The sequence below is a fragment of the Triticum aestivum genome, chromosome 2D, assembly GCF_018294505.1.
Source record: "Triticum aestivum cultivar Chinese Spring chromosome 2D, IWGSC CS RefSeq v2.1, whole genome shotgun sequence".
In the NCBI taxonomy this organism is placed as follows: Eukaryota; Viridiplantae; Streptophyta; class Magnoliopsida; order Poales; family Poaceae; genus Triticum; species Triticum aestivum.
In genome coordinates, this window is record NC_057799.1 from 578,097,240 (window position 1) to 578,111,575 (window position 14,336).

At 45.6% G+C, this 14,336-nt stretch overlaps 2 protein-coding genes and 1 pseudogene across 2 annotated transcripts; 2 read left to right on the forward strand and 1 right to left on the reverse strand.

Annotated features, from left to right (window-relative positions):
- The first annotated feature begins 7,491 nt into the window (after window positions 1-7,491).
- Window positions 7,492-9,229, forward strand: LOC123050093 (BTB/POZ and MATH domain-containing protein 2). The gene is made up of 2 exons (XM_044472935.1): window positions 7,492-7,738; window positions 7,837-9,229. The coding sequence occupies exon 2, from the start codon at window positions 8,066-8,068 to the stop codon at window positions 9,149-9,151; it is 1,086 nt and encodes a 361-aa protein (XP_044328870.1). The 5' UTR covers window positions 7,492-7,738; window positions 7,837-8,065; the 3' UTR covers window positions 9,152-9,229.
- A 420-nt stretch (window positions 9,230-9,649) lies between these two features.
- On the reverse strand, window positions 9,650-11,078 carry LOC123050094 (amino acid permease 1-like; annotated as a pseudogene).
- A 173-nt stretch (window positions 11,079-11,251) lies between these two features.
- Window positions 11,252-12,829, forward strand: LOC123050095 (BTB/POZ and MATH domain-containing protein 2-like). The gene has a single exon (XM_044472936.1). It carries the CDS (start codon window positions 11,329-11,331, stop codon window positions 12,439-12,441), a length of 1,113 nt encoding a protein of 370 aa, XP_044328871.1. The 5' UTR covers window positions 11,252-11,328; the 3' UTR covers window positions 12,442-12,829.
- Window positions 12,830-14,336: the final 1,507 nt, after the last annotated feature.

Sequence of the window (14,336 nt, forward strand, 5' to 3'; positions counted from 1 at the left end):
TAGTTAGGAGCGATATTTTTCCTCGTACACACACAATTTTTAGTTGTCTCGCCCCCCCCCCATGCTCTCATATGCAGAGGCCCAGAGTCATGTACGCAGGCCGCATGTACATACACGGTACACACAACACCAAAGGCCCAAATATATCAGCAAAAGGGAAAAGAAAACACAGCCCACCATGGTCCGTGGATGGAAGACAAGGAGTTGGAAGCAATACGCACGACCTACGCAGTGCCGCAGCGGCGTGTACCAGGTCTTCTGCTTCCTTTTCAATCTGCTCGTTCTTGCGATCCGAAAAACTTGCTCGCTGCCGCCGGCCGCCTCTATAGTCTATCCTCTATGTAATCTCTCCATCCGTTCCGTTCAGAAGGGAAGGCCTCCGTCCGATCGTCCCTGAGACCCAGACGGCCACACTCCCCTGCAGCCCGGCGTATTCTGGCCGGCCACACTGATGAGCGACCAAACAAGGAAGAAAGGTTAGTTTTTTTGCAGCACCAGCATTAGAATAATTTCTGCCTTGGAATGTAATTGTAAGAATATAGACATTAAAAACTAATTAGAATTTTTTTATTGTCCAAAATTGTGTTCTGTAGACATGAAGAGGAAGAGAGCTCAATCAATCCATACTAATTTCAAGCCAATTGGTTCAATCTCCCAGCCATGTGAACATGGTGATGGTGCTAATACAAATGATGTGCAGCCTAGCGAAGAGAACAACCCTAGTCATGCTGAAGGTGATGCTCAAGATGTTCCAGTGCCAGAAGTTACAGAAGAAGCTACACTCATAACCACAAAATATGATCGAGACCCAGGGAGGCGCCCTCAAATTTGGCAACTCCCTCCAGAAAAGCAAGATGATGCTAGGCGTTTTTACATATGTGAGGGGGCCTATCAGCCCGAATTGGATAATTATGAATATAATGATAGAAGTGTTGTTCGTCGGCGATTCCAAAAAGATTGGTACACAAATTTTTGGTGGTTGGAATATTCGACTGATACAAAATGTGCCTATTGCTTGCCTTGTTTTCTCTTTTCGAAGAAGCCAGTTGGGAAGTGTGGTTCGGACACATTCACTGTCAAAGGATTTGATAAGTGGAAGAAGGTTAACAATGGAAAAGAATGTGCTTTTCTCAAACATATGGGCACTACTCCCAGCTCTGCTCATAACTTTGCAGTTCGGTGTTACGAAAATCTGAAAAATAATCCAATTCATATTGACAAGGTGATGAAAAAGCAAACTAAGCAAATGGTTCTTGATGCAAGACTGAGGCTTAAGACTTCTATTGATGCCATGAGGTAAGAAACATATATTTAATTTAAGACAATTTTCTTAATACATTACATCTAATAATTATTCTCTATTGATTGCATCAGGTGGTTAATGTTTCAAGCATGTCCATTTAGAGGAAATGATGAATCTGAGGATTCCAAGAATCAAGGTAATTTCAAGGAAATGATTAAGCTTTTGGCTTCTTATAATAAGGATGTACAAGAAGTTGTACAGAATGCTCCTAAAAATGCAAAGTACACCTCCTCAACTATTCAGAAGGAAATTGCTAGCATAATTTCACGAAAAGTGCAAACCTCAATTAAAGAAGAAATGGGTAACAGCAAGTTTGCAATACTGGTTGATGAATGTCGGGATGAGTCTAAAAAAGATCAGATGGCAGTAGTTGTTCGGTTTGTGAACATAGAAGGGTTGATAAGGGAGCGTTTCCTTGATCTTGTTCATGTTAGTGACACTTGTGCTTTGACTCTCAAGAATAAAATCATTGCTGTCCTAGTTGATAATGGGTTGAATGAGCAAGATATTAGAGGCCAAGGGTACGATGGAGCAAGTAATATGAGAGGGGAGTGGAATGGGCTAAAGGCTCTAATTCTCCAAGAGTGTCCTTATGCTTATTATATCCATTGTCTAGCTCATCAACTCCAATTGGCTTTGGTTGCCGCTTCAAGGGAGGTAAATGAGGTTCACAATTCCAACATGCAAATTTTGTTGTGAATACAGTTAGTGCATCTCCCAAACGTAATGATGAGTTACTAGAAAACCAGGCAGCTCAAATTGCTAGAGAGATTGAATTGGGAGAGCTTGACACTGGAAGAGGGGCTAATCAAATAGGATCTTTACGAAGGGCCGGGGACACGAGATGGAGTTCACACTATAAGTCAATCAAAAGTTTGCTCAAGATGTTTGCTGCAACTATTTCAGTTCTAAGAAGTGTAGCAACTGATCGCTCCGCTACAAGGAATTCAAGAGGAGACGCTGCAGGTGCCCTGAAGATATTAAACACATTTGATTTTGTCTTCATTCTGCACCTAATGGAAAGAATTATGAAAATCACGGATATCTTGTGTGTTAAACTTCAAAATAAAAGTTTGGATATTGCTAATGCACTGGATTGTGTTTCTAACACAAAGTCGTTGCTTGCTGAACTGAGACAAGATGGATGGGAAAGTCTTTTTGAAGATGTCAAATCATTTTGTGTGAAACATGAGATTGATATCCCGGACATGGATCAAAGGTATGTCTCTTTCCCTATCTCTATGTTCATTAAATGCCAATGTAGAGATTTAGTCACTTACAAACTTACTCATTATTGTCTAAATCATGCAACTAATTCATGTTTTTCATATATATTGCAATTATAGGTATGTTGATGTAACAAAATCAAGAAATAAGCATGACAACACCACCGTTATCCATCATTACAAAGTAGATGTGTTTAATGTTGCAATAGATCAACAAGTGATAGAGTTGAATGATCGATTCAGTTCTCAAGTTACGGAGCTTCTAGATCTTTGTTCATCATTGGACCCTAGACATGATGCCTTCGACAAGTCAAAGATATGCACTCTAGTGGAAAAATTCTATCCTGCTGATTTTACTAGTCAAGAAAGAGATCGGTTGGAGTGTGAATTACCACATTTTCAGCTTGATACATTGAACCATCCAGAGATCAAAAATTGCAAATCACTTGCTGATATGACAAAAGGGATAATTAAAACTGGCAAGTCTTCTGATTATCCTATGGTTGAGAGGTTGTTACGATTAGTAATAACTCTTCCGGTGTCAACTGCAACAGCAGAGCGAGCCTTTTCCGCAATGAAACTTGTCAAGACACGTCTTCGAAGTAAATTGGGAGATGATTTTCTTCGTCATTGCACTATAGTCTACATTGAGAAGGAAATAGTAGCCAAGTTTAGCTCCGACGATATTATTGAGATATTTGATACTGGTGCTCGTAAATCCGACTTCAAATTAATAGATATGTAATTTTTATTCTTATTATGGAGCAACATACGTACATTGACTATTTTTATCTTCCAATATTTACTAAGTTATGTGACTATGTATCCAAATATTTTGATGTTTTTTGTTCTTGCCCCCCTATCTCTATTTTCTGGCTTCGTCCCTGGGATCTTGTTACTCTTGTGTGTTTGAGCACCCTAGACGGTTGAGGTCACCGCGGAGCCATAGTCCATTGTGGTGAAGCTTTGTGGTGTCGTTGGGAGCCTCCAATTAAGTTGTGGAGATTGCCCCAACCTTGTTTGTAAAGGTCCGGTCGCCGCCTTCAAGGGCACCAATAGTGGAATCACGGCATCTCGCATTGTGTGAGGGCGTGAGGAGAATACGGTGGCCCTAGTGGCTTCTTGGGGAGCATTGTGCCTCCACACCGCTCCAACGGAGACGTACTTCCCCTCAAAAGGAAGGAACTTCGGTAACACATCCTCGTCTTCACCGGCTCCACTCTTGGTTATCTCGTCCCTTTACTTTCGCAAGCTTACTCGTGTTATATCTCTTATTTGCTTGCGTGCTTGTTGTCATTGCATCATATAGGTTGCTCACTTAGTTGCATATCTAGACAACCTATTTTGATGCAAAGTCTAATTTGGTAAAGAAAAGCTAAAAATTGCTAGTTGCCTATTCACCCCCCCTCTAGTCAACTATATCGATCCTTTAAGGGTATTACCTCCATAGAGAGGGACCGAACCTGGGTAAACATCGTGTCCCCTGTCTCCTGTTACCATCGACCTTAGATGCACAGTTCGGGACCCCCTACCCGAGATCCGTCGGTTTTGACACCGACAGTGATCCTCTAACATGCGATCGAACTTCAGCTTCTCCTTTTCACTTTCACACTGTCTCTTTGCATCAACAATGACCCAGCGAAGATCATCATCGGGCACATCGTCTGGTTCCTCTTGATCTTCAACTTCCCCCATTGCAACATCACCGTATTCAGGGGGCACATAGTTGTCATCATCCTCTTCTTCTTCGTTGTCTTCCATCATAACCCCTCTTTCTCCGTGCTTGGTCCAAACATTATAGTGTGGCATGAAACCCTTATAAAGCAGGTGGGTGTGAAGGGTTTTCGAGTCAGAGTAAGACCTCGTATTCCCACATATAGGGCATGGACAACACATAAAACCATTTTGCTTGTTTGCCTCAGCCACTACGAGAAAATTATGCACGCCCTTAATGTACTCAGAGGTGCGTCTGTTACCATACATCCATTGCCAGTTCATCTGCGTGCATTATATATAATTAAGTGTGTCAAAAACCATTACAGAACATCATTAATAGATAAGTGACCAAATTAATAGAAGTTCATCATCACATTAAAACCAAAGTGCAACATATAGCTCTTTAGAGCATCTAATTAAACAATACATTGAAACTATGTAAAACATTTCAATGCAACAACAAATGCGATCATAATCGCAACTAAGGTAACAATTGATCCAACAGCATAATGATACCAAGCCTCAGTATGAATGGCATATTTTCTAATCTTTCTAATCTTCTAGTGCATTGCATCCATCTTGATCTTGTGATCATCGACGACATCCGCAACATGCAACTCCAATATCATCTTCTCCTCCTCAATTTTTTTCAATTTTTCCTTCAATTAATTGTTTCTTCTTCAACTAAATTTAACCTCTCGACAATAGGGTCGATTGGAATTTCCGGTTCACATACCTCCTAGATAAAAAAAATCTATGTCACGTTGGTCGGCATAATTGTCACAAACACTAAATGGACCAAATAGTTATAAAAGATAATATATACCACATCCGAGTCATAGACAGGACGAGAGCCGGCGGAGGCGGATACCAAAACCATCGCACTATATAATAACAAACAATAATAAAAGTAATAAAACTACACAAGTATCTATCTAAATCATACAAGTAAGAACTTTTTTCTTTTAGAAAGAAGATAAGATCAAGAGGCTCACCACGGTGGTGCCGACGGCGAGATCGGCGCGGGCGATCGACGGCGGTGAGGACGGGGATGGGACATGATGGACCGCCAAACCTAGACAAATCTTGAGGAAAATGGAGCTTGGACAAGGAGCTTCGAGTGGAGAAACCTTAAGTGTGGCTCGGGTATTTCATCGAACACCTCATGTGCATAGGAGGTGAGCTAGAGCACCACAAAGCTCTCCCACGACCGGCCAAAAAAACAGAGCACTCCACTGCTCTGCTTCCGGGCAAGGGGTATATATAGGCATCTCATTGGTCCCGGTTCGTGGCTGGAACCGGGACTAAAGGACCTCATTTGGTCCCGGTTCCAGCCACCAACCGGGACCAATGGTTGTGGGCCAGGAGCGAGGCCCATTGGTCCCGGTTCTTGTCTGGAACCGAGACCAAAGGGGCCAGACGAACCGGGACCAATGCCCCACGAGGCCCGGCCGGCCTCACGAACCGGGACCTATGCCCCCATGGGTCCCAGTTCGTGACTGAACCGGGATTAATGGGCTTACCCGGCCTGGACCAAAGCCCTGTTTTCTACTAGTGGGACTATTCAGTTCTACCCAAGTGGTGAATCGGTCGATTGTGCCGCTAAGAATTTAGCCTTTTTGTATTTGTCAGCCAACAGGAAGGTGCGAGGGCTAAGTTCACCTTGAACTTGCTGGATTAAAGAAATGAACCAGATAAAAAAAACATGAATGGCCCACTTGCATGAAGCCCGGGGCTGGGGCGCCATGCTAAATAGCATGGCGCCCTCGATCTAGCATGACACCCCGGGACAGGGCTTCATGCTTATTTAGCATGGGTGCCATGATTTCTAGCATGATGCCCCAGCTCTGAGCGTTATGCAAATGGGCCATTTTGTGTTTTTATTAATCTATTTCATTTTTTGTTAAGGTTTCTGGAAAGGGAAAGATTTTTTCCATTTTCACCAGGCCAGATGCTGCCGCCGGCACGCGCCTTCATTATCGAAATTACACCACGGGAAATTGACTCGTGGAGGCTGGCTTCGTAGGAAAAGATTCCACAGATATCAGATATTTAGTTCAACAAAACAAGACCAGAGGTCGGCTGCTGTGCACTCGGTAATGCCGACCCTTGGATCTTCTACCATATTCAGAGACTGGCGGAACGCGTCACACATTGCCTCAACAGCAAGTCGACGTGTAACCCATCTTTTGGGGAACTTTGTGAACCAGTCAAGGCCTCGTCAAGGTAGGGAAGACAATGTGATCAGGTCAACCCTAGGCCGGAAGGTGCCAAGTCTGTGGGCTTGTTCAGGAGTTACTGGCAGTGCTATGACTCAGGAGTGACTCAAAATGTCGGAAGTCAGCCCAGAAGGCCGACCCAAGACCCCCAGGCCGCCTCACGGCCTCATCTTGTCAGTCCGCCCTAGTAGCCCTCCAGTGGAAGGAACTGTCATCCTTGTCGTGCAAGATGAGGAGGCCTGACCAACCGGGAGATCCTGACTAGGATTCTATAACCATAGGCCCGTGGTGTCATTTAAGCCGAGTCCGTTCTAGTCGATAAGCACCTTAGTCATCACCCTTTCGTATACCTATGATTCCTGGTATCATTTTCGTACCTCGTACACCCCATTTAGTCAATACACTAAGAGTCTGAGTAGGGTTTTACCTCTAGAGCGAGGGCCTAAATCAAGGTAAACTTCTCTCCGGTTTCCTCTCTTTGCTTTCCGGCTACTCACAACACCCTACCCAGGGGTCTGTCAAAATTCACACCGATATTATGTCTCCGACCAAAAAACTCAAATATTCTAAGGCTCTATTTTTTGAGTTTTTTTAGAGTATTTTTTGAAGTATAATCACTTTTTATGTTTTTTTTTCCAGAGAAATTTGTTGTATTAATTGTGTAGTCAATTTCGAAAGAATCTTGAACCAGCTTGTGGTTGGATGGTTAAGAGGACGGTAGTATTCCCAGCCCAGGACGGTTCAAGTCCTAGCCTTAGACATTGATGGTCATATTATTATTTTATTTCAGGTCTTCCAGCGATTTGCGTTCAGTGGGAGAAAACGTTTCCGTTGACTATGAAGGCGTTTGTTGTGACTTCGTCAACAGGGGTGAGTGTATATGCATGAATGTTTGCTTCTGTACTGTGTTTATTTTTTTTCTAAATAATAGTTTTCTAGAGAACAAGGCCCCCATTCGGCTCCGGAGCGAGCCTAATTTCTCATGGGCTGATTTCACTGAAAACTTTTTCTTTGTCTTGCCCAGCCACGAAGTAGACTCTCTCAGCCCGTCTGCTGCGCGATCTAGTCGACAAGGTAGTCCCCAACGCTTCCAAGGGGCGCCGGCGGCTGGGGTTTCTTCCTCTCCGCCTCCAGCACCTGCGGGCTCGCCGCCGGTTGGACCTGCACAGCGTGCGGGATTGCGTCCTCGCCTGGCGACGTTGCCGTGCATTGCCCGTCGAGTCTTTTTCCTCGGCGCGCCGCCCTCCCGCAGCTCCGTCGCCTTCTCTACCACGGTGCGCCGCTGCCCGTTCATCGTGAACCATCAAGTTGGGTAGGCTTGGTTCAGATCTTAAATATTTTCCCCGATTTGAGTTTTCCTCAACTTTTGTAGATGGTAAGCTGCTATGCGTCAACCAAATGGTGGCGTGTTTGTTGTTGAGATCTCATTGTTATCAGATTCAAATCTGGGCTGTGTTTCGTTCAAGGTCCGATTTCGCCGGTTGAAACCTGTTGATCTCTCAGTTTAAGGCTCATATTTGCTAGCTTGCAAACTGAATTTTTGTTAGAGGAAGTTCTGTCTGCTTCGCAAGCCTGCAACACCCGTTGCATTTTTGTTCACCATGGCCAACAAATCCACCTCTGAAGTTAGCCATGGCCAGCTGCCCAAGACATCGTCCACATGCTTGACGGAGGGTGTCACTGCGGTGCATGATTTTGAGGTGGCCAATTACCGGTTGCTGGATGGCATCGGCGTCGGCAAGCACGTTCGCTCAAGCAACTTCAGCGTGGGTGGCTTCGAATGGTTTATCAATTTCTTCCCGGACGGGAGGATGGCAGACTACGCTGGCTATGCATCAGTCTTTCTGGACCGTGTCATCCAACAGAATGACACGCATAATGTCAGGACTAAGTTCACCTTAAACATGCTAGAGAAAGACGGCGAGGCACAATTAACTAAATGTGATGAGATTGATCATGTCTTTTCCTCAGCAAAGTCATATTGGGGCTACTTCAGATTCGTTGCCAAAGTGAAACTGAAATCATCGTCGCAAGCCAGCAATGGCTCCTTGATTATACGCTGTGTTCTCACCGTGATAAAAGAACCTCGCACCAAGGTTAAGAGGAACACTGTTGTCGTTCCGCAGCCGAATCTGCAAGATCAGCTCTCCCAAATGTGGAAGGATGGCCAGGGAGCAGATGTGACATTCAGTGTGGGTGGCCAATTGTTCAAAGCTCACAGATGCTTATTGGCTGCACGGTCTCTGGTTTTCAAGGCGGAGCTCTTGTGTTCGATGAAGGAGAAGGAAACACACTGCGTCAAAATTGATGACATCCACCCTGAAATCTTTGAAGCTCTTCTTCACTTCATATACACTGATTCCCTGATAGTCGATGAGCACCACAGAGAAGGTGGAATTGCAAAACTGCAGCATCTGCTAGTTGCCTCGGATCGATATGGATTGGATAGGTTAAATGCAATGTGTGAAAGTAAATTGTCCGAGTGCATTGACGTGGAGACTGTTGCCACGACATTGGTTTTAGCAGAGCAACACCACTGCAAGGATCTCAAAGAAGCTTGCGTCGAGTTTATGGCTCCACGGAATGTTCTGCAAGCTGTCATGGCAACCGATGGTTTCAAGCATTTGGTAGCAAGCTGTCCTTTGGTCATGAAGGAGTTATTGGACATGATGTCCCGCAGTGGCTAGTTCCGTTAAAAGGTCAAGGTATCATATGTGCAACTAATTACGCAGATTGCTAAATTTCAATCCATGTTCAGTTACCAATGCTTCAGCTTATACGTGTTACCATGATACTGTGACGATTTATGTTTGCATCTTGATGTTACTTTTAGTTTTTTTACCATATCAGGTTGGTTACTACTTCATGGCATAATAACTCCTAGTATTTGACGGCAAGAAAACTTGTCTCAGGTCTCTTTTTCTCTAGAAATCTTGGCACATTCATGGCATTCCTCTCTGGTACTACTAGTATTTGACAACAACAAAGCTTGTTTATATTGCCTAGCTAGGTGTGTGGTAGGTCGGTTTGAGGTACGGTATCTGGTAGTGCTCCTTGGTCATGTCGTCACTTGGTTCTAGTTTGTGAACCTTTTTGTCCCTCTCTATCTATCTCTTAATATTAGACATGCAATCCTCCTTCGTGATTCCAAAAAAAGTAAATAGAGTATCATTTTTTTGGGTTTATGTAAATGCTTCAACCAAACGCACAAATGCACAAAACAAGAAGCTTTTCCAGATAAAAGGCTTGCACAAACAGAGGTGAATGAATATATTCACTTAACCAAGCTATCTAGTTCACAACTTGGTCTTGAACAGCACATAGCTTTTGAGCGATTGGGTGATCCCCTGCACCGACGCCAGAGTCACGCCCACCGTTACCGCGAAACACATGAAGCTCAGGCCTTGTAGCGCCACCCACTTCCAGGAGGACCTTTTCACTTTGCGTTGCCGGATGTGCATCTCCACAGGGAAGTACACGGTGAGCGGCCAGAACCCGAGCGCGCCGAGGAGGCCAAGGATGTCGTTGAAGAAGGGCAGCAAGATGGCGAGGACCGTGCTCACGACGACGAACACTGTCCTCCATACCAGCCTGAACTTGCTGACGCCGAACTTGTGGGCGCCAAAGGGATGGTTCTGGCGGACGATGAAGTCCAAGCCCGGACACCGTGCCACGGCCCAGCTCTCCACGGTGGCGTAGATCTGCTTGCAGTAAACCTGGTAGATGCCGGCGAGGTGCACGACGATGCAGATGTTGGCGAAGTCGATGAGCCAGAAGGGCTCAGAGAAGCCGAACCTGGTGAGCATGTTGCCAAAGGTGGCGTAGCCAAGGCAGCTGCAGAGCAAGTAGAAGGCTGTGGTGGTGGAGACCCCCATGAGGTTCGCCTTCCTCATCGTCTTGTTCTCGGCCGGAGACGCCTACACCGTGTCCTGGATTTCTATAAGGACCATGGAGTACGAGTAGGCGAATGCGATGTTGCCGAGCGCTTGCAGTGTCAGCCATATCTTCTGGGCCGAACTTGCAACGTCTACCCCAATGACAGTGCCACCCATGGTCGTCTTGCTGATAGGACCTGATATGGTCTGTGCCAAGGAGAGGCCAACGCCGATCGTAGAGTAGGAGATGGACATGACCGCGGCCAGGATGGACAGCCACGCCATCTCATGGAGGTTGGGGAGCTGGGAGAAGACGACCTTGGAGATCGCGAAGAGGACCATGTACATGGTGGTGTACACGCCGCAGTCGACGGAGTGGCCGCTGTTGTGGAAGCAGTTGGCCTTGTAAAGAGCAGCGGCGCTGGTCGACGCCGTGATGGTGTACCCGATTACGGTTCCGACAAGATTGGCGTACTGGCAGAGGCCGCAGAACCACACTTCGCCACTTGGAGATCCTCTTCGCCGTGATGGTGTAGGACTCGACGGCCTTGATGTAGGTGTAGTTCCTCTTCCCGGCTACGGCGCCATCGCTGTGGTAGCTGTCGGTGAGGAGCACGGAGGTGTAGTACATGACGCCGGCGAAGACGACGAGTGTGGCAGGCCCGGCGACCAAGCCGAGCTGCGCCACTGACCAGGGCAGGGACAGCACGCCGGAGCCGATGCGCGCACCGGGCAGCATCTTATAGCAGCAGGATGATTTACTCCGTTCCGTCTACAGTCGATCGAATTGCCTAAATCAACTTGGATTGGATGACTATATGTACTACTCGGATTTGATTTGTTCCAACCTTATGGTTTTTATAACCGGAGACGGAGAGAGATAGAAGTCGTTATTAAGGAAACAAGGTAAGGTCCATCGTCGATAAAAAGATCAGCTGGGACAGACGCAGGTACCCCCATCAACCATCGTCGCTTCTCTCATCTTTGCCATGGCCACGGCCAACAACTCCCCGGCCGTCGTTAATAACCATGGCCTACCGGCGACGTCGTCCAGATCCTCCATGGAGAGCTTCACCGCCGCCCACGATTTCAAGGTGGCCAGTTACCCGCTGCTCGACGGCTTGGGCGTCGGCAAGTACATCAGCTCCTGCGTCTTCAGCGTCGGTGGCTACGACTGGACTATCAGGTTCTACCCAGATGGTGAATCGGTCGACTGTGCCCGTAACACTTCAGCCTTTTTGTATTGTGTCACCCAACAGGAAGGTGTGAGGGCTAAGTTCACCTTGAACACGCTGGAAAAAGAGGGCAAAGTGCTAGTAACAAGATACGGTTTGGTGAACCACACCTTCTCTCCGCCAAGTTATGATTTTGGTTACTCTAAATTCGTCGAGAAATCGAGGCTGCTGAAATCATCGTCGTCCAAGGCAAACAATGGCTACTTCATTATACGGTGTGTTCTTACCGTGATAAGAGAACCACGGACCGAGGTCAAGAGGAACCTTCTTGTGGTTCCGCAGCCAAACCTGCAAGATCATCTCCATCAGATGTGGAAGGAAGGACAAGGAGCAGATGTGACATTCAGTGTATCTGGCCAGTTGTTCAGCGCCCACAGATACTTGTTAGCTGCACGGTCTCCAGTCTTCAAGGCGGAGCTCTTTGGGTCTATGAAGGAGAGCGTGGTAGAGAGCATCAAGATCTACGACGTCGAGCCACCAATCTTCGAGGCGCTTCTTCACTTCATATACACGGATTCCGTCAAAGATGATGGGGACAACAAAGATGAAACTGAAAAAATGCAGCACTTGCTAGTTGCGGCGGATCGATACGGATTGGAGAGGCTAAGAATTATGTGCGAAGACAGGCTGTGCGATAGCATCGAGGTGGAAACAGTTGCGACCACGCTGGTTCTCGCAGAGCAGCACCATTGCGGCGATCTCAAAAAAGCCTGCATTGAGTTCATGACCTCACAAAACAGGCTAGGAAATATCGTGGCAACGGATGGATTCAAGCATTTGATGGCAAGCTGCCCTTTGCTCACGAAGGATATTTTAGACAAGGTGTCCTGTGTCTTGAGTGGAAAGTCTCGTTTGTCTAGAAATTAAATGATCATGTCACCAGTATGATGTGTAAGTAGATGATTATACGATTTTCAGATTTCAATCAGTGTGTTGGCTTATCTACATTTCAACTTCAGCTAGAATCATGTTATTGTTTTCCCTTTCTTGGTATATAAGTATAATCACATCAATATATAGGACGACACGTTCGCACGAGCGGAAGGCACCTACCGCTAGGGTTTCCAATGCCCCCCGCCGGCGCTGCCGCCAGTCTGCCTCATCTTCTCTAGCCTTAGGGCCATGGAGACGCAGCGGATCTCGGGCTTTGCCGGCGGGAGTGTTCCGTTTTTGAATGTTTTTTTTTAAGTTTTGTTAGGGTTTGTGTCCTACCCAGATAGATGAGATGGTGGCGTCTCTCTGAAGATGAAATAAGGTTCTCCCCACCTAGTCCCCGTCCTGGCGGTGGCGGTGCTTCTAGCATCACCGGAGGGCATGTGGAGGTTTGTCTCCGGCGGATCTCATGGGATTCGGTCGTCGTTTGCTTTCGATGGATCCACATGGATCCAGTCTTCGTTCATCTGTGTTCCTGTGTCTACAGGTTGGATCCTTCCAATCTACACTTCTCTTCATCAGCGGCGATTGCTGTTCTGGTGCGTTGGTCCTGTAGGGCCTACTTCCGGACTGTCTACAACAACAAGCTTTGCCCGACTCCAGTGATGGAGGGGTGATGACGGCGGTGCACCTTCAGCTTGCTTCAGTGCTTGTAGTCATCGCTAGGTGGTATACGAACCTGGATGTAATTTTTATCTCTGATGTTCTTTGTACTACCTTTACAGTTGATGAATAGATCAGGTGTTTTTCTCGCAAAAAAATATATAGTACGACAATACACACCAGTATGCTCATGAAGGATATTGGAAAAGTGGTGGCTACACCCAAATTCATTGCTCCCATGATGAACAGTAAAATCAAAACAAATAGCAAAAAAAGCTTCATGACAATGATTATAAACAAATGTTTGAGGTGCTTGCAAACTTTGGCGGACAAATAGCATAAAATGATATACATACAAATGCAGTACAGATTCTACTCAAACAGTACACATACTTTGAGCAAATAATAATAATTTGTACAGGACTCCTCCATGTCATTTGGGCACCAAATTTTTCTAGAAATAAAACATTTGGTTATAATCAAAGCCATAAAGTTTCAGATTTGTTTTATGTTGCCGATGGTGGGTGCAATGTCCCTTGATGTAGAAAAACCACTCTCTTAAACTTAACCAAAAAATGCGCAAATTTTGAAGTGGTACTACGTTTTTAGTTTACCATTACCAAAAATGAAAAAATAGTTTCCCTAATACCAAAGGAAAGAGATAGGATGTTGGGCAAATAAAATGTGAAATAAATAAATGGAAGGTAATAAAAACGAACATATGTAATAAACTTCTCTTAATAGACGGTGCTATAGTAACCAAATTGGATTTGATCCATGATTATGTCGTTAGAGCAACTGCAATAGCTCCTGTGCCTTAAAAGAACACCAACAGTTGCTTTGTAATTTATTATAGAATCCTCTATAAATCATCGCCGCCAAGCACTCGTGTCGTATTGTGCCACAGTTACGCACGCCGCAGCAACCACTCTGCCGCCGTCGCCACGAACGCCGCTGCGGCCGCCGGGCACCGCCAAGCATGCCACGCCGCGCCGCTGCACCTCACCGGCTAATGTCGCATGTATAAAAAAATAATAGATAAAATATCTTACGAAGATATTTACAGAAACTGAGAAAAGTTGTCATAAAAAAACTTCTTATAAATTATACGGGATTCCTAATGCTTGCATGTTTGCATGGATGAAGACCAGTAGATGAGGTGCACTTCAGAACAATAGAAACTTGCTAGTTGTTCAAAAAATAACCAAGAAAGAAGCCCATGTAAA